The sequence below is a fragment of the Urocitellus parryii genome, chromosome 6, assembly GCF_045843805.1.
Source record: "Urocitellus parryii isolate mUroPar1 chromosome 6, mUroPar1.hap1, whole genome shotgun sequence".
In the NCBI taxonomy this organism is placed as follows: Eukaryota; Metazoa; Chordata; class Mammalia; order Rodentia; family Sciuridae; genus Urocitellus; species Urocitellus parryii.
In genome coordinates this window covers 75,967,564-75,991,167 of record NC_135536.1, presented here as the reverse complement: position 1 = coordinate 75,991,167, position 23,604 = coordinate 75,967,564, and the positions used below count along the sequence as shown (strand labels likewise).

Below are 23,604 nucleotides of genomic sequence, written 5' to 3'. Positions count from 1 at the left end.
ACCTTTTATTCTATGTGGTTAATATACAAAATATTCCCACTTCCCCTGAGAAATAGTATATCTAAAATACACTTAGATTAACACATACTAAAACATTATATGACAATATATAAATGGATTGAATAGAAGTGAACACAAATACATCTTCATCAAACTTCTAATTGTCTACAAATATTTCACAGCCTTGGATTTATTTTTAAATTCAAAATTCTTCTGGTTTTTCTCCACTGAGGGGCCTTAGAGGTGAAAAGGCAATGAGATTACCACCAAAGGAGATGTGTCTGGCACGTTCTTGATGTCGCCTCTCCACCTGATTACTGAAGTTTAGGCCTGGCTAGAGAACAAATTTAGAGAAATCACTAAAGTAACCATCAAGAGTTAGCAAGGACTGGGATTGTGGCTTAGTGGTAGAGTACTCGCCTCAATGTATGAAGCACTGGGCTCGATTTTCAGCACTGCATATAAATAAATGAATGAAATAAAGGTTCAGGGCTGGGGTTATGCCTCAGTGGTAGAGGGCTTGCCCAGCATTTGTGAAGTACTGGGTTCGATCCTCAGCACCACATAAAAATAAAAATAAAGCTATTATGTCCATCTACAACTAAAAAGATAAATAAATAAAAATAAACGACCATCAACAACTAAAAAAATATATTATTAAAAAAATGAAAAATTTCATATTGAAAAAAAAGTTTTACCAAGTAAATCTTCAAGATGGCTAGTTAATAGATCAATTAATAACAAATACATTTCCCTGTGCAATAATACTACATTACTAGTAACATGACTTTGCTACTTTCTAGTAAACTTAACTTCAAACAATTTTTTAATTGAAACAAAACTGGGAATTTGTTCCTAAAGTTATACACACATACACATATATCTACATATAGATATATATAAAAATGTTTATATACATATATAAAATTATATATATACATATATACATAACTTGGGCAGTATACACAAGATGAATAAAATTATGACCATATCTTAGGCCACTCATGCAGATTCCACAAATTCTAAACCATATAACAATATTTAATAAGCCCTTTACTAGAGTGTGATCCTGCTGGGATCCTTTATTCCTTCCCTTCAAACTCTACTTCGGTTTTAAATAGTACTACTGGGCAAGCAATAATTTGGGCCTAACTAGACAGGTGGACTTAAATATCTAACATTTATGAAATGAGAAAACAAATCACAGGAAAACAAAGATTTATCAATTTATCATTAGGTACCTTTATTCATATTAATATAAAAAATTGAATATTTTGACTTATTAACTCCTAGACTTACTTATATATTATCAGAAACAACAATCCAGAGTTCAGATATGGAAACAGGATTAAATCAGGTTTATATAAACTGGCTTATGCTGAAGTCCCCGATCCTCTAGGTTTCAGTTTGTGATTAAGGAAAGCAAAGACCAAGAAGAAAATCCTTTTTCTTGGTACCAGGTATTGAACTCAGGGATGCTTAACAACCGAGCCATATCCCTAGCCCTTTTTATGTTTTAATTTGAGACAAGGCCTCACCAGTTACTGAGACTGACTTAGAACTTGCAATCCTCCTGCCTCAGTTTCCTAAATTGCTAGGATTACAAGTATATGCTGTGGCTCAACTTCTGACTCAACTTCTCCTGAGATACAAGGCAGCCCAAATCTGACCACAAAGGAGGCACTCAATTTAATGAACTTCTCATATTTTAAGACCAAGGACATAAACATAGTTATCTAAAAGAATTGGATGCAAATAGCCAAGGATGTTTGAAGACAGGATAATACCCCTGCCCACACTGTGTGTTTTGGATAAGCAGAAGTTAACCTTGTATTTTCTTTGCATGATTTAGAAATACCTAGCATAATCCAAGCCACTATTAGACATTCAAGTATTCAACTAATTTTTTCATATCAAATTTGATATATAAATCATAAAGGAAAATAAATGCTCAGGCTTTAAATACTAAAACATACTATATTTTAGAGTACATAAACATAGAACATTTTTTCTCCATTTTTAGAAAATGAATAATGAATGGATTTCAGAGTAAGCAAAAACAGTAAGACAAATTTTAAGCCTTGAACACAAATTGAAAATACTCATTTTATAAAACAAATCTAGAATAGAAGGAATTGTCAAATTAAGTTCGAGAACTTACCGAATCAAGAAGGTGGCATTCAGTAGAGACACTTTTATTATCAAGTAGTACTGAGAAACAAGAAAAAATAATTTTTAACTTTAAAGAATATTTTTGCAGTCAAGGATGTTAGAAATGGGTAATAACTTGAAAGCTATGAAAAGGTCTGTATATCACATGCTAAGACAAAAACATAGATCATTTTATGCTATATTTTTAAAGTAATTTCTTAGTAATATTCTTATCCTTAATTTCAGCATAAAAAGTGTCTTCTTTGATCAGTCTCATGCTTATAATATTAAGGATACCTAAAAGATGCTGACAAAGATCAGGTAGAGAACATTAAATACCTGGACATAGTTAAACCATTTTATTTATTTTTTTTTAAAGAGAGAGAGAGAGAGAGAGAGAGAGAGAGAGAGAGAGGGAGGGAGGGAGGGAGGGAGGGAGGGAGGGAGGGAGGGAGGGAGGGAGGGAGGAAAGAGTATTTTAATATTTATTTTTTAGTCTTTGTCGGACACAACATCTTTGTTTTTGTATGTGGTGCTGAGGATCGAACCCGGGCCGCACGCATGCCAGGCGAGTGCGCTACCGCTTGAGCCACATCCCCAGCCCTAAACCATTTTATTTTATCTTAGGTCCCAGCTAGACCACAACCATAGTAGCAGATGAAAATAACTGATGAAACTGGCACACATTATAATGTAACAAAAGCATAAGACCCTTTTTCTCTTGTAGAGCAATCACAACAAAAGTAGGTATAAGCTGAGCACAGTGGCACACTCCTCTAATCCCAGTGGCTTGGGAGGCTGAGGCACTAGAATTGCAAGTTTAAAGCTAGCCTCAGCAAATTAGTGAGTCCCAAAACAAATCAGCAAGACCCTTTCTCTAAATAAAATGTTAAAAAGTATATGAGGGTGTGACTCAGTAATTAAGTGCCCCTCAGTTCAATCTCTAGTACAAAACAAACAAACAAAAAAAAGGTAGGCATTAGGGAGGAAAAAATAGAGGATATTTTGAAGACAGGTTTGGAGATATGTATTAAAGATAAAAACTAAGAAACTTGGAATTTTTCTGAGACTTCAGAAAATGCTGTTAAATGAAGGATTCCAAAGTAGGTATTATGTAAAATGTTCCTCTCTCCAATGTGGATTAGTATACTTTTTTTATTTTAGGTCTCTCTCAAGGTTTGGGGTTAAGAGTAGAATACAATAACATAAACCAGTGTTTTTTGTTGTTGTTGTTGTTTGTTTGTTTTTGTGGTGGGGGGATACTAGGGATTGAACCCAGGGGTGCTTTTCCATTGAGTTACATCCCTAGCCCTCCTCCCTTTTTTAAAACAAATTTTTTTTTTCAGTTATAGGTGGACATAATACCTTTATTTTATTTTTATGTGGTGCTGAGGATCAAATCCAGGGCCTCATGAATGCTAGGCAAGTGATCTTGCTCTGAGCCACAACCCCAGCCCCACCCCAGTCACTTTTCATTTTGAGACAGCATCTCACTAAGTTGACAGGGCTGACCACGAACTTGAGATCCTCCTACCTCATCCTCCTGAATTACTGGGATTACAGATGTGTACCACTATGCCCACCTCATAAATTATTTCAGATATTTATTGTGAAAGTTCAATTTCTCAACCTTTATCTTTAGAAAATGGTACTCAGATTTTTTATAATCTATACCTTAATCCAAATTCATTTTTCAACAAAGCCTCTTTGTATTTTAGACAATCTTACCCAATTGAGAAGGATTAACTTCTTGTGAGATGTTATTTTGTGATGGTATATTTTTTTCAGGGCTAGTCATCAAAACATCTTGTGAAGTAACTGAAGAATTTAGTTCCATTCTTTCCTCAATATCTGAAATTTCTTCCTTTTTGTTAGTTCCATATTCATCCTGATATGAGATGAAAAATACAAAAAGCTCCAGGTTTTCAAATAAGCCAAAGGTCACTGAAATAAGAATTATCATTCTGTAGGACTAATATAATTTCTAATGGGAAATCTAGGTGTTGCTTACAGAATTGCTACACAGAATGATATAAATAGATGATATACTGGACTATCTACTACAATAGGACTTACATGATTTATTTCAATTAAGCCTTGTACTCCAGGACACTGAACATCTTCTACTATGCTATTCCTAAAAAAGAAAAGAAAAAAAGAAAAATTGCATTATACTCCACTAATTAAGCATATTGTTCTTTTGACTTGCCTTTTAAATCTATCCTTTATGGAGAGAGTTAGTTTAGGAAAGTGGTCAAAGATAGCGCCTGGTCCAAGATCCAGCCTGACAGAGATATAATGGACTATAGTGACTAAAGCATGGCCTTACAAACAAGGTATTTTTCCTCAGAAACTCCTGAGCTGGTCATCAGTCTGGTCAGCCAGGTTAATGTAGCTGCACTGTCAAGACTTTCTTAGCCAATTCTAGAGCCATACACCAGGGACAGGTCAAGATGAAATTGACTTCTGTAAGTTGAACAATCCAATTATTGTGTAGTTAGAGTTGGCTACATTGGCTTATTAGTTATAATACAATACAATCTAAAATCTTACATTGTAATTTATTAGAAATATGTATCTCAATGTCTTTGAAGTTTTTTTTAATTCACCTTTTCTAGTTACAATACAATCTAAAATCTTACATTGTATTTTATTAGAAATATGTGTCTCAATGTTTTTGAAGTTTTTTAAATTCATTCTCTTTTTCTACTTTTTAACTTCATTTTGTCTTTACTGTACAAAGTTGTTTATTACTAAGATGCTCTTGATGAACTATTTTTGGCAATCAAACATACACACACACACACACACACACACACATATATTTTAGTTGTTGTTGGACCTTTATTTTATTTATTTATATGTGGTGCTGAGAATCAAACCCAGTGCCTCACACATGCTAGGAAAGCACTGTACCACTGAGCCATAACCCCAGCCCAGCAATCAAACATTTTTTAAAAAAACATTTGTAATATAACTCAAATGCAATTATTGATCTTCCCAGTATAAGACAAAAATCTACAGTACATACTATGGGAACTTATTGGCTTTTAAGAAACAATAATAAATTGGACTGGGTGTGGTGGTACACACCCTTAATCCCAGCAACTAGGGAGGCTGAGGCAGGAGGATCAAAATTTCAAGACCAGCCTTTGCAATTTAGTTGGGGGACAGGAAAGGGAAGAATGATGATAAATTGTTATTTTATTTAGTACTGGGGATTAAACCCAGGAGTGCTTAACCACTGAGCCACATTCCCAGTCATTCAATTATTATTTCAGAAAGGATCTCACTATGTGATCCTTCCCTCTTCAGTCTCCTGAGTATCTGGAATTACAGACATGTACTACCATGCCCAGCTCCAATCTGAAATCTTAAATATCTCAATCCCCTCATTCATAGAAAGCATGACTTGCCTGTGTTATAGATCATTGTGAAATCTAATTAACAATATATTCCAGGCATATTTTACTAGTTTAATAATCTGAAATGATATAATATGATTAGCATTTGTTAAATTCTTAATAACACGTTAAAGAAATACCTGCTTTCAGAAATATTTGAAAACAAAATTTTCTTATCAACACATTCACTTTTGGTGTTCTGAGGATGAGGATTCTCCAGTGATATCATCTTTCCTGGAAGGTCCTTGCCGGCTTTGCCCTCAGGTATGGCTTTGCTGATGGACTTAGGTGTTCCATGTCTTTGAGAAAGATGTTCAGAGGAAAGTACTAGAAGACGAGTGAAATTACCTCAAAATCAAAAATTTCTTTCATTCACTTTTCTTTAAAACCCATAAGACAATGCAAATCCTACTTTTTTCTGTCAAATAATATTTGTTAAAGTCAATGCTTGGAATTTTCTATTAAAGACAGTGCTAAACCCTCAAATTAGATTATGCTTCCATTTAACATTTCACTACTATAACATTAACAGAAGTAATCTTAAAAGGCAGAAGTCTACAAGGACAAAGGAAATAAAAGAACAATAACAAAAATAATTTGGAAGCTGTTATGTATTATGGCCAAGTGGGATATTGCTTAGAACCCAGCAAATGAATACTAAGCCACCAATCAGGAAAGAAGAGTTCACTCAATTTCTACCATAGAACACTTCAAAAGAATCAATGGGCAAAAGTATTTCTGAAAGTGAAGATAAAAATGGAGCTAAAAACAGAAGAGGAGCTTAAAGTTAGTTTAAAGAATTATTAGAGCTTATATTTCTTTGATCATTCTGCAAAGTAGAGCCAATAATCCCTTCCCCCCACACAAACTAGAGGGGTCCTGAAATATCTGAAACAGAAGGTCTCTGGCTTAGGGGGATACTAGATACAGTATCACTATATTGATCAGTATCATCTATTTTCAATATAGTGAGATGGGTCACTATATTGAAAATAAGGACAATAAATGATTATTTACAAATAATCTGTTGAAAATTTTCCCCTCTACATGGTTCCTGAACGGATGGCAGCCAAAATTATAGCATCCAGAAGCAGATGAGAAAAATCTTCTATGGGGAATCTAAGTAGCCTATGAGAAAAGATTTAAATGCAGCAAAGTATAGGTTCCCAGGACAATGGCCCAGCTACCTGCCCCCACAGTGAAGGCATAACCCTTGTACACAGATTCCAGCCAGTTACTTACTACCCATTCTTAACCATAACCAAGTAGTAAAGGATTAGACTTCTGAGAAAAACACATGAAAGTATCTTGAAACAAATACTGACTAAATTAGGGGAAAAAACATAAAAGTGTTATTAATATCCATAGTGTTCTCATGAAACACGTGCAGATAATAATTGGGGAATGAGAATGAGCTCCTTGAAATTAAAAACATTATAGCCAGCAGGAAAGTTGAGGAAATCATGTTGAGAAAAGTTGAGGAAGTACAGGAAAGAAAGTTTACCAGAAGAAAATTATATGTTTCTGAAAAACAATCAAACCTTGTTTAGAAACATAGTGTTAAATAATACCAAAAGACTACAGTAAGAGGCTGGGGTTGTAACTCCATGGTGGAGTGCTTGCCTAGCATGTACAAGGCACTGGGTTCAATTCTCAGCACCACATATAAATAAATAAATAAATAAATAAATAAATAAATAAATAAAATAAAGGTTCATCAATATCTTAAAAAAAAAAAAAGACTACCATAAGAATTGAAGTGATGGCCTTTAGGGACTGGCAAATGGGATGAAAGGGGCCTCTTCAAGGACTACTGTTTTCTAATAAGCCTCATAGAAACTAAGCATTATACTTCAATTTTAAGTGCTGGCGAGGATGTGGGGAAAAGGGTACTCTTGTACATTGCTGGTGGGACTGCAAACTGGTGCGGCCAATTTGGAAAGCAGTATGGAGATTCCTGGGAAAGCTGGGAATGGAACCACCATTTGACCCAGCTATTGCCCTTCTCGGACTATTCCCTGAAGACCTTAAAAGAGCCTACTACAGGGATACTGTCACATCGATGTTCATAGCAGCACAATTCACAATTGCTAGACTGTGGAACCAACCCAGATGCCCTTCAATAGATGAATGGATAAAAAAAATGTGGCATTTATACACCATGGAATATTACGCAGCACTTAAAAATGACAAAATCATGGAATTTGCAGGGAAATGGATGGCACTAGAGCAGATTATGCTTAGTGAAGCTAGCCAATCCCTAAAAAACAAATACCAAATGTCTTCTTTGATATAATGAGAACTACTAAGAACAGAGCAGGGAGGAAGAGCAGGAAGAAAAGATCAACATTAAACAGATACACTAGGTGGGAGGGAAAGGGAAAGAAAAGGGAAATTGCATGGTAATGGAGGGAGACCCTCATTGTTATACAAAATTACACATAAGCGGGAAAATAAACAAAGAGAGAAATGAAATACAGTAGATGGGGTAGAGAGAGAAGATGGGAGGGGAGGGGAGGGGGGATAGTAGGGGATAGGAAAGGTAGCAGAATACAACAGTTACTAATAGGGCATTATGTAAAAATGTGGACTTGTAACAGATGTGATTCTGCAATCTGTATTTGGGGTAAAAATGGGAGTTCATAACCAACTTGAATCTAATGTATGAAACATGATATGTCAAGAGCCTTGTAATGTTTTGAACAACCAATAAAAAAAATTAAAAAAAAAAAAATAAAAGATCAGTTTTTCTCACAAACCTTCCCTATTCATAAGGATAGAGTTGAGTATAGTTGTGTACCTGAAAGAACAGAGAGGGATGAGTTCCTAGCTGCAGAAACCACTAGGATCCTTAAAAAGTATGGGGCCACGCTATTAGTAGTGGTGGGAGACTCTCATCATATGGAGAGCTAAGCTGCTTAAAGGGAGAAAACAAATCAAAGCCACTCCAGCTATGATATCAAAACCAACAAGAAGGTTGTAACATACTTGAGGTGATATATTTATACCTCTTTTAAATAACAGTACTGGGGACTGAAGCCAGGAGCCTCAACCACTGAGCTATATCCCCACCCCTCTTTATTTTTTAAGATGCTGAGGCTGGCCTTGAACACATTATCCCCCTACATCACCCTTTTGAGTTGCTAGGATTACAGGCATTATAATCCCAGCAACTCAAAAGGGTGATGTAGGGGGATAATGTGTTACAACAAGGTGATACATTTACATCTTAATGAAAGTATCAGATAGCAAGTATTAGAAGCTTAGGGTTACTTTTAGAAAATTAGTGAACACAGACTTCTTAGTGGACATATGTGGCTTATAAATAATTTTAATTGAGATACATGTTTAATAAAAATGATCTGTGAAATAACAATTATTCAAAAAGTTAGAAAATTAGTTTCCTAAAGTATTAAATAATGGTTATACTAGAATATTTTACTTATTTTGTTTTTGAAGTGCTAGGGATTGAACTCAGGTTCTCTTGCATGATAGGCAGAGGTCTACCACTGAGCTACACCCTTAAACCTCACTAGAATCCTTTAAAATTGGGAAATTAGTACTTTTACTATCTGTCAAAATATTTGAGTTTTAACTCAAGTGAAAATACCAATTCCACCTTTCATAAGCTTTGTTTTAAAACACAATAGAAGTGTAAGGGTTTAATGTCCAAACTACTTTTCATCTTTTTTTGGGGGGGAGGGGTTCTAGAGAGTGAATTCAGGGGTGCATAATCACTGAGCCACAACCCCAGCCCTTTTTTGTATTTTATTTAAAGACAGGGTCTCACTGAGTTACTTAGGGCCTCGTTAAATTGCTGATGATCCTCCTGCCTCAGCCTCCTAAGCTGCTGGGATTACAGGCATGCACCACCATTCTCACCTTTTCATCTTAATTCTAATCCAACTTCTTGCTTGAAGAAAACAACTTCTCTTTATTCCATCATTATCCTTACCTCTTAGGATCTTGTGACCTAAGCTTCTAGATTATGGGGTTATATGGTAACAATAGCTGTGAAATCACTTACAAAATATAAACTCAATCTTATAAAGTAAACCCCCCTTAAACCAATCTGGTCATACTCATCAAAATAAAATTTGCATGCATGTGTGAATTAGCACATAGTCTATTCTGTTTGAGAAGTCATAGTGTTTACAACTCTTCATATCAAAAACTTTTTTGTGTTTTATATAAATTTGCCTCAAATATTTCTCTTAAGTCTCAGCAAAAACAAAACAAAACTAACCTGAGAATGATTTCACGGGACTCTCAATTCTGAAAAACCCAGCATCAAATACTATTTTGTCAACTTCTTTTGATATTACAGGGGAGGTTGCCTCTGAGTGTTCTTTCTGTTTAATTTTTGCTCTCATTGCATTTTTTATGGCAGCTAGGCGATTTCTAGCTGCAATCCTTCCATCATCATCCTGTTTTGGTTTACTTGCCATGCTTGAGACAATTTTTTTCTGCAAAAAGAAACAATGTTAAAGCTGTTACTATTAAAAAAAGAATTTTGTCACTTAAAAAGTCTAATTTAAAAAAAGTGTACATTAAATATATCACACATTCACCACATACTAATCAAGTTCCTAGTATGTGCTAAGAATTCTGGAGGCAGAATGGTAGGGGATATCCAGGCTGGTGGCACAAGGCTGAAATCCCAGCTACTCAGAAGGCCAAGAGGGCAGGAGGAACACAAGTTCAAGGAGAGCTTTGACAACTTAGTGAGACCCTATCTCAAAATAAAACAAAATAGGGCTGGGGCTATAGCTCAGTTGGTAGAGTGCTTACCTCTCATACACACGTAACGTCCTAGGTTCAATCCCCAGCATTATTAACTAACTTAAAAAAAAAAAAAAAAGGACTGGAAATATAACTCAGTAGTAGAATGCCCCTGGGTTCAATCCTTAGTACTGCAAAAAAGTAGAGGAGGGGAAAAAAGGTAAAAGACAAAGATTTTAAGTTTTTGCCCTAAAGAAGTTTACAGCTTGGTAAAATAGAAGGATAAGTATCATGTTAGAGGTAAACTCAAACAGCTATAGTAGATTATGAGAATGACACTTAAACCAATCTTCAGAGGTCAAGAAAAGCTTACAAGAATGTAGCACCTAAGCTGAAATCAATTAGCCAGGTAAAAGATGGGGTGAAGAAAGGCTAGATGAATAGCATGTTTGCAAAGCCAGAAGGGAAAGAAAACAAAGATGGCAGGATATAAGCAACAGTGGGATTATAAAATCTCTTATAATCATTTTGAGGGTACATCTACACATGACAGAGGAATAAAAGGAGTGGTTTTTAAGCAACAGGTTAACAGTATAAAATTTTGTGTTTTAGGAAGACCGCTGTGGTTACTGCCAGGAGAATGAAACTGGGAAGGAGACTACTGCAATGACATTGGGGAAATATGATAGTAATCAGACTAAGGAAAAGGATGTGGAAAAAAGTGATTGGATTCAAGAGATACTTAAGAGGCAGAAATAAGATGACTTGCTTATCTACTGGATGTGGTTGGATGGAGATAGTAAAATGAAAAAAAGGAAAGGATCACAGGAGATACTCAAATTTCTTACAAACCTGACAGGATGGTCACAGGGAATGTGTGATATATACTGTATGTGGGATATACTGATTTTTAAGGTCTAATGAGTCATAATATGTAGAATTAGAGTTGGTTTGAAATACAGACTTAGGAATCACTGAACAGCAGTTTAAGATTGTACAGGAAGGGCCAGGATGTAGTTTAGTGGTAGAGGATTTGCATGGTATACATGAAGCCCAGGGTTCAATTCCCAGCACTGGGAGAAAAAAATCATACAGGAAGAATGTGAAAGGCAAGAAGAAAGTTGAGGTAGAAACTCTGAATATAAAAACATTTAAGAGATAATGGAAAAGCAAACTTGCAAACATGACTAAAGATTGGGCAGAGAGGTAGGAGGAAAATCAGAATATAATTTTAAGAAAAAGAGAGTAGAACATATTTAAAACTAAGGAAGAGTTAGACTTTATGAATTAAGTATCTAATAACTTCAATAATGAGTTGATTAATAACCTTGATAACTGCTCTTGAGGGACAGGGAGAAGTAAAACCGAATTGCAGAGAGAAATGGGAGCCAAATCACTTAAGATATCTACGACCTTTTCAGGAAGTTTGTCTATGATTTGGAAGGAAAAGATTGGGAACAGAGGGGCAAGTACAAATAATCAGAGGGAAAGGTGAACACTACAAATTGGTTTATTTGTTTTAATGTAAACAAAGTTAAGACAGACACTTCAAAAAGCTGAAGAAAAGAGGAAAACAGGTTAACTGATGGAATAAAAGGATGATGAACAAGAGACAGAAGGAAGCAGTATCATAATCTGAACATTAACTTGTAAGAACTAGGGGTAGTTCTCATGGTAGAGCTCTTGCATAGCACATGAATCCCCTGGGTTCACTTGCCAACAGTGTGGGTGTGGTGGTAGTAAAAAGGCCTTAAAAAAAGAAAAATAAACTGTATCCTATGAAATAAAGTAGAAGGAGAGAGACATCTGGTGATAACAAGTAGAATTACAAGACTCTGATATGATATAGCCATTATCATTGATATTAATATTTCTAGGACTAAATAAGAAATACCCCCCACCCCAGTAGCTTTAATAAGTAATATCCTTCACTATTTAGAAAACTTGAAATTGATTGAATCACTTAGTTGCTGCCCTCAGGGTCTTTCTTGTCATGAGGCTTTATTAGTAAAATAATTTTATAATAAAGATTCTTTTAATGCTTAATCACCTTAAACTTCAAAGATAGGATTCAGAACAGTCTTAATTTGGATAACAAAACATAAAAAAAATACTAGACAATCTGGCATGGTTTTAAACTAGTAATACTCAACTTGACAAGTGTCTACCTGAATCAAAACCATTGAGCTCAAAATATCACTCTATTAAAAACGACTAGAGATTACCACCTGATCTTTGTGCTTGACTCCTGCCAGGATAAAATTACCTTCAGGTTATATATATATATATAAAATAAGCTTTATATGAAACATAGATAGTTTCTTGTTTAACCTTAGGTCCCTCCACCAAAATATCTCTTTATATATGTGCAAATATCCCAAAACCTGAAATATCTCTGTTCCCAAGCACTTTTTTTTAAGAGGGGGGGGGGAGGGAGGGAGGGAGAGAGGGAATTGTTTTAGTATTTATTTTTCAGTTTTCGGTGGACACAACATCTTTATTTTTATGTGGTGCTGAGGATCGAACCCAGCACCCCGCGCATGCCAGGCGAGCACGTTACCGTTGAGCCACATCTCCAGGCCCTCAAGCACTTTTGATAAGGAATATTTAACCTACACTAAAAACTGGGATGTTCCTTGTATCTTAAAACGTACTAATGTGAATAAAAAGAAAACGTGGGGTGGGGATGTAGCTCAGTGGTACAGCGTTTGCTTAGCACTTGTGAGGCACTGAGTTCAGTCCTCAGTATCACATAAAAACAAACAAATAAAGGTATTCTGTTAGTTTACAACTACAAAAAAATTTTAAATAAATAAATAAATAAAAGGTATCGTGTCCATCTACAACTTAAAAAAAAAAATCAAACACCTTAATACTATCACAGTAATGCTACTGGTATCCCTTGGAGAAGGTAAACATTAAAATGATATATTTTAAAAAAATGACTAGAGATAGATAAAAATGGTATAAATTTCACCAGGTAATGGTAAAGGGAATAAGACATAAGTTCTAAAGAGCCACTGTTCCTCTTTTCTTTTAAAAAATGCTTCCATTCTAAAATCTACTATACAAAAAAGCATACAAACCAACAAGGGAACAGAGTCAACTGGTTAAATACATGGATTCTGGAATGAAAAAGTCTGGTCTAAAACCCAGCTCCACTTTGAGCAAATGATTTAATTTTGGGGGGCTTCAGATTCCTTAATCATAAAATGGGGCCAATAGAACCCAGCCCACCAGATTACTGTAAGGATTATGTAAGTTATATAAAATACTCGGAATAATATTTGGCCCATACAAAACATTATGTCAATCAATTATTAATAATATCATTACAACCAAATACATCAGTACAGTTTAAAGAATAAAACCAACAGTCATGTACCCCCTATCTGCTAACTTCAAACCATCTGGGTGCCTCCATTCAATCATAGCTCTTACTTTCTTCTCTCCAGAAATAAACACTTTAAATTTTGTGATCATTTCCTTGTTCTTTACTTAAAAACAATCAGGACTTTGTAAGTAACACATGAAACTTTATAAAATGGGAAAACTGAAGTTAAATGTTTCTAAAACTTAAAAACAAAAATCAAGTGGAAGAAATATTAGAAATATGAAATATAAACCCCACAAACTTACCCTAAAGACTTTTTTATTTGTATTGTTATTGTTTTGCCATCCAGACTCCTCGAGTTTGGTCAGATTGTTGAATTTTTGGTTTACATCTTCTATCTGTTAATAAATAAAGCCTAAGTTTATCAGATTAATGCTAATCAATTACAAACTAATAAATTATAAACTAATGAACTTAAGCTTCAAGAAAATTGAGAACAGTGACTCAGAACTGGCGACTCAGCTAGGAAGGGTGACAAAAGACTATAATTCCAGTTACTCCAGAGGTTGAGGCAAGAGGACCTCAAGTATAAGGCCAACCTCAGCAACTTGGTTAAGACCCTGTCTCAAAATATAAGATGAAAAGGCTGGAGATACACCTAGTAATAGAGTGTCCTTGGTTTTAACCAAAGTACCATAAAAATAATAAAAAGGTGAGTTATTAAAATTAGACTGAGTCATTTTTTATTTTTTGACAGTAACAGAGATTGAATCCAGGGATGCTCTGTCAGTGCTACTGAACTACATTCCTAGCCCTTTTTATTATTTTGAGACAGGATCTTGCTAATTTGCCCAGGCTGTCTTCTAACTTAGGATCCTCCTAACTCAACCTTCAAAGTTGCTGGGATTACAGATGTGCACACTGTGCTCAGCTGAGTCATTCTTTCTTTACGTTTTATGTTTTGGGGTGTGTGTTTCTATGGTACCGGTATTGAACTCAGGGGCACTCAACCATATCCTAGCCTCATTTTGTATTTTATTTAGAGACAGGGTCTCACTGAGTTACTTAGGGCTTTGCTTTTGCTGAGGCTGGCTTTGAACTTTTGATTCTCCTACCTCAGCCTCCTAAGCCACTGGGATTACAGGCAGTAATTAATTACCATACCCAGCAGCTAAGCCATTCTTAATTCAGTGTTTACATCAAGAATATTTATGATAAAGTTGTTCATTGTTATTTTTGGTCTTACAAACCTCAAAAAAATCTAAATAAAGGTTGCCATATAAGAATAACTCCCCTAGTTATTTTTGATAACTAAAATGATAGGAAATATATCCTAAGTGTTTTTGTTTCTCAAATTAAACAAATGATCACAATCTTTCTTTTTTTAAAAAAAACTACTACTATTGCTGGGCGGTGACACATGCCTGTAATCCCAGCAGCTTGGGAGGCTGACATGGGAGGATAAAAGTTCAAAGTCAGCCTCAGCAATTTAGTGTAGCCCTGACTCAAAAAAAGTTTTAAAAAAGGGCTGGTGATGTGGCTCAGGGGTAAAGTGTTCCTGGGTTCAACCCCAGGTACAAAACAAAAGTAACTATTATTTATTTATTCCCCTACTGAAGGACATCTTGGTTGCTTCCAAATTTTGTCAGTTATATTTTGTCTGCATGCCATAAATGTTTGCATACAGATTTTTATATGGACATAATTTTTTTAACTCATTTGGGTTAAAATGAGTATCCCTACTATGCATTTATACACACATATCCTCTCAACTTCCTACTCTTAAAAAAGTAAATATCAACCTCAGTAAATATCAAAATAACTCAGGTTTAATCAATTGTCAGTTGATTTTCAACAAAGGTGTCATTATAACTCAATGGATAAACGATGTTTTCAATGAACAATGCTGGAAAAATTGGATGTCTATAACCATAAAGATGAAGTTAGGGGCTGGGATTGTATCTCAGTTGGTTGAGCGCTTGCCTAGCATGCATGAGGCAGTGGGTTCAAACCTCATCGCCACATAAAAAAAATAAAGATATTGTGTCCATCGACAACTAAAAAAAAAAAAAAAAAACCTAAAAGATGAAGTTAGACTCTGACTGCACACCATACACCAAAACTAATCAAACAGATCACTGACTGAACTCTAAGAGCTGAAAACTATAGCACTTTTAGTTCAAACAAAAACCCTTGTGACTTAACATTAAGAGTTCTTAAAAATAATGTCAAGGGGCTGGGGTTGTAGCTCAGTGATAGAGTGCTCGCCTAGCACGGGCAAGGCCCTGGGTTCAATCCTCAGCACCATATAAAAATAAATAAATTAATTAAAGATATTGTGTCCAACTACAATTAAAATATATATATTTAAAAACATCAAAGTCACAAAAGAAAAAAAATTGATAATTTGAACTTCACCCAAATTAAAAACTGCACTTCAAAAGACATCATTAAGACAACTAAAAGTCAGCCAAGCACAGTGATGCATCCTCCCAGCAGCTTGGGAGTCTGAGGCAGGAGGATCACAAGTTCAAAGCCATCCTTAGCAAATTAGCAAGCCACTAAGCAACTCAGTGAGACCCAGTCTCTAAATAAAATACAAATGAGGCTGGGGATGTGGCTCAGTGGTCGAGTGCCCCTGAGTTCAATCCCTGAAATGTATTAAAACAAAACAAAACAAAACAAAAAAAACTAAAAGTCAAACCACAAACTTGGAATATTTGCAAATATTATTTCTGATTATATCCAAGATATGTAATGAATACTAAAAAGTCCCTAATAAAAAGACAGACAACCCAATTTAAAAATGGGCAAAAGATTGAACAGACATTTCATTAAAGAAGACACATGAGCTGGGTATCATGGTGCAAACTTATAATCTTAGCCACTCAGGAGGCTAAGGCACAATAATCACAAGTTCAAGGCCGGTTTGGGCAACTTAGTGAGACTCTATTTCAAAATAAGATTTTTTAAAAAGGACTAGGAGCTAGTGGTTCATCTCCAGGGTCATTAAAAAAAAAAAAATCCTCAGACAGCAAAGTCCCTTATATAAAATGGTATAATATTTGCATATAACTTATGTATACCCCATTTACTTTAAACCATCTTTACATGACTTATAATACTACATACAATGTAAAGTAGTTGTTACACTGTATTGTTAAGAAAAAAATGAGAAGAAACAAAGTCTATACATGTTCCGTACAGAGAATTCTTTTTTTTTTTTCATTATGAGGCACTTGACCACTGAGTCACATCCCCAGTCCTTTGTTTAAATTTTGAGACAGGTCTCACAAAATTGCTGAGGCTGGCCTCAAATTTGGGAGACTCCTGCCTTAGCCTCCTCATCACTGGGATTACAGTGCACTCTATTGGGCCAAGCCAGACACAACTTAAAAAAAATATTTTATGGTTAGTAATTCCCTAGGGCTGAGAGTGAGAATGGAGACTGATGGTAGTCAGGAAGGATCTTTTGGCAGTAATGAAAATTCTAAACTGGGATCGTGGTGATGGTTGCATAATTCTAAATTTATTAAAAACAACTGTATACTTAAAATAGACAAATTTTATGATATGTAAATAATACCACACGGTTTCTTGGTTAAAAACAAAACAAAACCTCATAAAAAAGGCCTCAACTTAAAGTGGTCCCCACTAATCAAAGCTGAGCAATGAGTCAGGTGCAGTAGCACACACACATAATCCCACTGACTTGGGAGGCTCAGACGAAAGGATCATAAGGTCAAGCTCAGCCTCAGCAACTTGGAGATACCCTTTCTCAAAATAAAAAAGGGGGAGGGGAAGGGGGGAATGGAAGGACAGCAGAATAAAATAGACATTATTATTGCTGTGGGTATATACGTGACTGCATGACCAATGTAATTCTGCAACCTGTACACTCAGAAAAATGAGATATTATATCCCATCTGATTTAAATGTATGCTATGTCAAGATCATTATACTGTCATGTGTAACTAATTGAAACAAATTTAAAAAAAGAGTAAAAAAAAAAAAAAAAAGTAAAATACCCGAGTTTAGCCGTCAGTACCAAAACAAAAACAAGATAGAAAGCTGAGAAATGAGCATGAATAAAGATAATAATAATTATAAATAAGGTAAACATATCAAATATCTTTAAATCCATAAATCAATACTAAAAAGCAAAATTAATTGGTCAACACTAAAGGATGCTAATGAACCAACTCACTGTTATGAAAACTGGTAAATGTATAAAAAATTGGTCATAAAATAATCCTTCTATTATTACAATCACATAAACATTATTGACATCTGGGCCACAGAATTACTGTAATTATGTTCTCTTCCTCGTAACTCTTTTCCAGATTTAATAATCATTGTTTTTTGTTTGCTCATTTTTCATGTACTTATCAATTCATCTCCAAATTCTGCATAGTAAGTATAAATTAAATTACTACAATTAAAAAAAAATCAGGTATTCTATTCATTCCACTTCCCAGAATTCTGGGCCTCCTGCTATCTTAACTACTGTTCTGTAAACTTTCCACACTCCAAGTTGCTTTAGAATCCTTCTTCATTCACCATCAGCCACAATTCCTTTTCTTCAGCCCTTCTCTGGGGATAGGTCGCACTCTCCTCCCCCTTTTCTTAGCTTACTCGCATTTCTGTAAGGTACATAATGTAAGTTTCTCAAGAAAGGGAGCATGGGAGGAGATAAAATTTGAGACCTATGGTCTGAAATATTTGCCTTTCCAGTCTCATAATTGATTGGGTACAAAATTTAAGGTGGGAAGCTATTTTCCCTAGATTTTTCAGAGTGTTGTTTTCCTGGCTTTCAAAATTGCTACTGAGAAATCCCTGGCTATTCTGATTCTTGAGGCTTTGAATGAAGTCTGTTTTCTTTCTCTGAAAGCTTCTAGATTTCTTTTTTTATCCCAAGATTTGTACAAATATATTTAATAATGTGAAGAGATGTGGGTTTGGTCTGATTTACAGTGTTAGGCACTGAATGGACTACTTTAGCCTAGAAATCATGTCCTAGAAAAAAAATTTTAAACTATTTCACTGATCATTTTTTCTCCACAATTATTTTTCTATTCTCTTTTTCTGATATTCCAATTATTTGGATATTATGCTTCCTGGACTGGTCCACTTAATTTTCTTTTGTGTTCTTTTCTATTTTACATCGCTTTGCTCCACTTAACAAGAAATTTCCAGAACTCAAACTCTTTCTACTCCATATTACACTTCTGCTCTTATTTTTTAACTTCAAAAGGCTATTTCTGTGGTTCTATGAATGTTCTTTTTTAAACAGGTATTTTTATTTGATAGATGAAATGTCTGATCTCTTTGAAATATTAATGCCTGCATTTAAATGTTCTTTTCTCTTTATATTACTCCCATTTACTCTATCCAAATAGCTTTTCCCCTAAATGTTGGCTTTGGTCTTTTTCTTTTAGGTCTAAAGCTTTATTCTGAGGTTGGTGCTATAGCACAGTGGTAGAGCTCATGCTTATGAGCAGGCACAAAGCCCTGGGTTTGATCTGCAGTACAACCAAAAAAATAATAAAACTCTCTTCTTCAAATGTCTGTTGTTTCATGTATAACTAATTAAAACACATTTTTAAAAAAATGTCTGTTGTTGGTTATTAATCTTAAAATTTTTTATATGCTTATTTCTAAAATAAGTTCAACAAACTAGAAATTATTACCCACCCCCTACCTTTTACTGATCCTTCTAGTGATTTCCTCCATCATGGAGAGATTTCTACATTAGAATTATGTGTACTGTGTAAATTGCTAATCAAACTAAAAATTTCTCTGGGATGGAGAATGGGACTTTTTATCACTCGGAATACAAAGCCTAGCACACAATAGGGACTCAATAATTGTTAGTTGAACTGAACTACTAAAGACTAGAATGCCTTATTTCTCACATATAAAAAACCCCAGTATTCAAGAGTTAGATATAATCTCAATTTCCAATTCACTCAGAATTTATCCTGACAACATTGGGGGAGAAAAGGACATCAATCATAAAATTTAGACAGTACTTTATCATTTATAGAGGTGTTTTCTAATATCTCAATATTATAGGTACTTAAGCAGCTACTGTTACTCAGTTAAAAAAAAAATAAGTTACTATATTCAAAATACTTGGCCACATACCTGAAAACTAACCATATCCCAAAATCCATCCAGATCTGCACAGGTAGTTTCCATTTCACCTCGTTTATATTCACAATCATTCACCAGTCCTTCAAATTGTTTGAATCTTTCCTTAATAAGGAGTCTTGTTTGACCAACTGCTGTGCGAATAAGATCTTTAGCTAAAAGAGAAAAGTGTTTTAAACGTTAAAGCACAAAATAGCACTTTTACAGCAAGTCAACCAACTGATAAGACTCCACTCCAAATATTCTAGGGCTTACAAAATAAAAATTAAAAAAAAAAAAAAAAGTTTGTGGTACTGTGGGTTGAACCCAGTGGTGCTTTATCATTGAACTACATCCTCAGATCTTTTTATTTTTTATTTTGAAACACGGCCTTGGCTAAGTTGCTTGGGACTTGCTAAATTGCTGAGGGTACCCTCCAACTTGAAATCCTTTTGCCTTTGCCTCCTATTTCACTGGGATTACAGGTGTGTACCACTACACCTGGCCAAAATTCTTAAAGCAAAAAAAAAAAAAAAAAAAAAAAGTTTTTATCACAAATTTCACCATACGAATACTGAGCATTAACTATTTCCTTTGATTTCTATTAACAACTGGTAATGTTCACTATCATACATATATTACTACATAATAAAAGACATTCTACTTCTTTTTATATTTTACAATATTTCAACCTCAAATAGCTCATTGTACCTAAGTATCTAAGAAGGATTGCATTCTGAGAGCCTACATATTTTTTTTTTCTTAAACACCTTTACCAAATAAATGAGAAACTTTTCAGAAAAAAACTTTCAATATTAATATAGGTAACTTTTATTCTGAAAATATTTTTATATAATTTAACAATACCAGATACTGACATCACCTATAAAATCATATAGAAATTTCAACAAATACACAAAAGTCTTATACTACTTTAGCAGAGAAATACTGGGAAATATAGGTTTAGAAATGAAAAATTCTTGCTATTTTGAATAACAGTGAAACTGTAAAGTTGTACAACATTAGATTTTTATGTTTCGGATGGATGTAATTATATTATAAGAAATAAAGATAAGATCATCAAAAAACAAAAGTTTTCTCACCATCATCTGGAATGTCCAATTCAAGCTTCCTATCCCACTCAAGGCAGTGTGAAGTCAATTTGTCAGTTTCTGACTGAAGGATATTTCTAAAATGGTGAGATAGATTTCAGTTTAATGAGTGTTTCCCCCATTGGTATCCGTAATAGCATCACAACACTGTTTTACATTACATTAGGAAGGTATATAAGATACATACAATATTAATTTCCCAGAGTTGATACCTAATTATTTTATGAACTTTAACATGTTAAAATCCACAAATGCAAATTAATACTATGTCCATCCTTCTACATCTATCATAGCTAGATGAGGCCAAGAACCCACTTTTTTTTTCTTTTTTTTTTTTTTATTGGTTGTTCACAACATTACAAAGCTCTTGACATATCATATTTCATACATTAGATTGAAGTGGGTTATGAACTCCCAATTTTACCCCAAATGCAGATTGCAGAATCACGTCGGTTACACATCCACAATTTTACATAATGCCCTATTAGTAATTGTTGTATTCTGCTACCTTTCCTATCCCCTACTATCCCCCCTCCCTTTCCCTCACATCTTCTCTCTCTACCCCATCTACTGTAATTCATTTCTCTCCTTGTTTGTTTTCCCATTCCCCTCACAACCTCTTATATGTAATTTTGTATAGCAATGAGGGTCTCCCTTCATTACCATGCAATTTCCCTTTTCTCTCCCTTTCCCTCCCATCTCATGTCTCTGTTTAATGTTAATCTTTTCTTCCTGATCTTCCTCCCTACTCTGTTCATAGTTGTTCTCATTATATCAAAGAAGACATTTGGTATTTGTTTTTTAGGGATTGGCTAGCTTCACTAAGCATAATCTGCTCTAGTGCCATCCATTTCCCTGCAAATTCCATGATTTTGTCATTTTTAAGTGCTGCGTAATATTCCATGGTGTATAAATGCCACATTTTTTTTTATCCATTCATCTATTGAAGGGCATCTGGGTTGGTTCCACAGTCTAGCAATTGTGAATTGTGCTGCTATGAACATCAATCTGGCAGTATCCCTGTAGTACGCTCTTTTAAGGTCTTCAGGGAATAGTCCTAGAAGGGCAATAGCAGGGTCAAATGGTGGAAGAACCCACTTTTTAAGCTAACATTTCTAGTTTGTCTTGTTCTCATTTTTCAGTGTCTAATATTTCTCAATGTTCATTAGATTCTCTGATCTTGTCCATGGAACTAAGGCTAACCCAACTGCCAAGAGTAAACTGAAGCTAAAAACTGTAAATAAATCTATGATTAAAGTGATATGACCTTACAGAATTTAATTATTTGGCTTTGCTTATTTATGGGCAATGGTTCTCAACTAGGGTTGTTAACTTTGCTCCCCAGTGGACATTTGGTAATGTTTGCAGATATTTTTAGTTGTCACTACTGGTTAGGGACACTACAAAACATCCTACAATACACTAAATGGAATCCCCACAATAAGTACACAAACTACAACTGAAAAGCATACAAGGTACAAGGAACCATTTTATGTTCTCATTTACAGTAAACAGTTTCAGTTTCTCAACATGCTAGAATGCTTTTTATATAGAAAGAGACTGAATTTTCCTCAGGCTTGCGTTTCTCAACCTTAGCATGTTAACATATTAGATTATATAGTTCTTGTTGTGGGGGTCCACCTGGTTCATCATAGGATGTTTTATAGTATCCCTAGCCAGAAGTATTTATGTGATATACTTAGCATAGTTGAAATCATAGAAACTAGACTAGTTTGCCAAAGGTTGTGAGGAGGGAGAAATAGAAATCTGCTATTAAATGAGTGTAGTTTCAGTTTTACAAGATGAAAGACATTATGGTGATGGATGGTGCCTATGGCTCTACAATATTATGAATGTACTTATTAATACTAGTGAAATGAACTGTATACTCAAAATAAAGATAGCAAATTTCAAGTTATCTATATTTTATCACAATAAAAAATGGAGAAAAAGTATCTCCTCAAATTCAAGAGATTAAACAAAACCCAAAGCATCCTAGCAAGAAAAACAGGATAGTTTTTTCTTTCTTTTTTTTCTCAGAAGTGTTAGGGATGAAACCCAGGGCCTACACATGGTAGGCAAGGGCTCTACCACTGAGCTACATCCCCAGTTCAAGTTTGTTTCCTGAAAGAAAAATTTAATAACTCGCATTCAATGGTAATACACAGACTGACAGAATTAATGAGCAAAGAGACCTGGTTCAGCTCTGATATTATCTAGTTGGGTGAACTGCTTAACACTTCAATGACTCAGTCTCACAAACAATACACTAGCTAATTTCTAAAATCCCTTCTAATTCTAAAATTTATGCTCTCAAAAATAATTGAAGTGGGAGGAGGAAGACGCCCAGCGCCAAGCCAGACCGGAAGAGGAAGTCCAGCCCCGCCCCGAGTGCTAGCCCGGAGGAAGCCCATCAACCCTTAAAACCCATCAAAAGGGGTGTGGCTACCAGGATGGTTCTGCGGCTGATCCAGGTACCCGGTTTGGCTGATCCAGGTACCCAGTTTCCAACTCCCCCACCCTTAGCTGCTATAACTCAAAATATTTCCCACAAGCTTTTGGGGGTTGTAGCTATCAACCCAAAACAACACCTGTACAGGCACCTGGTTTCTACCTCAGAGACTAGAGCAGGGAAGAAAGAGGTGGAAGCTCATTTCCTTTCACACTGGCTATACCAGCCACTCTGAATACAGAGGCTCAAGCTAGGAATAGACAACGCCACCTACTGGAAGCAAGGAAAACAGTGTTC

At 35.0% G+C, this 23,604-nt stretch overlaps 1 protein-coding gene across 1 annotated transcript in view; it reads right to left on the bottom strand.

The window, feature by feature from the left end:
• Positions 1 to 299: 299 nt before the first annotated feature.
• Dlgap5 (DLG associated protein 5) overlaps positions 300 to 23,604 on the bottom strand; it is a 47,282-nt gene continuing 23,977 nt past the window's right edge. The window contains exons 11-19 of the mRNA XM_077800017.1: positions 20,847 to 20,932; positions 19,759 to 19,919; positions 13,917 to 14,009; positions 9,802 to 10,021; positions 5,696 to 5,903; positions 4,213 to 4,288; positions 3,880 to 4,123; positions 2,162 to 2,211; positions 300 to 330 (exon numbers count right to left, since the gene is read on the bottom strand). Of these exons, the coding sequence (XP_077656143.1) occupies positions 325 to 330; positions 2,162 to 2,211; positions 3,880 to 4,123; positions 4,213 to 4,288; positions 5,696 to 5,903; positions 9,802 to 10,021; positions 13,917 to 14,009; positions 19,759 to 19,919; positions 20,847 to 20,932 (1,144 nt within the window). The 3' untranslated portion in view covers positions 300 to 324. The remainder of the gene's footprint in view (positions 331 to 2,161; positions 2,212 to 3,879; positions 4,124 to 4,212; positions 4,289 to 5,695; positions 5,904 to 9,801; positions 10,022 to 13,916; positions 14,010 to 19,758; positions 19,920 to 20,846; positions 20,933 to 23,604) is intronic.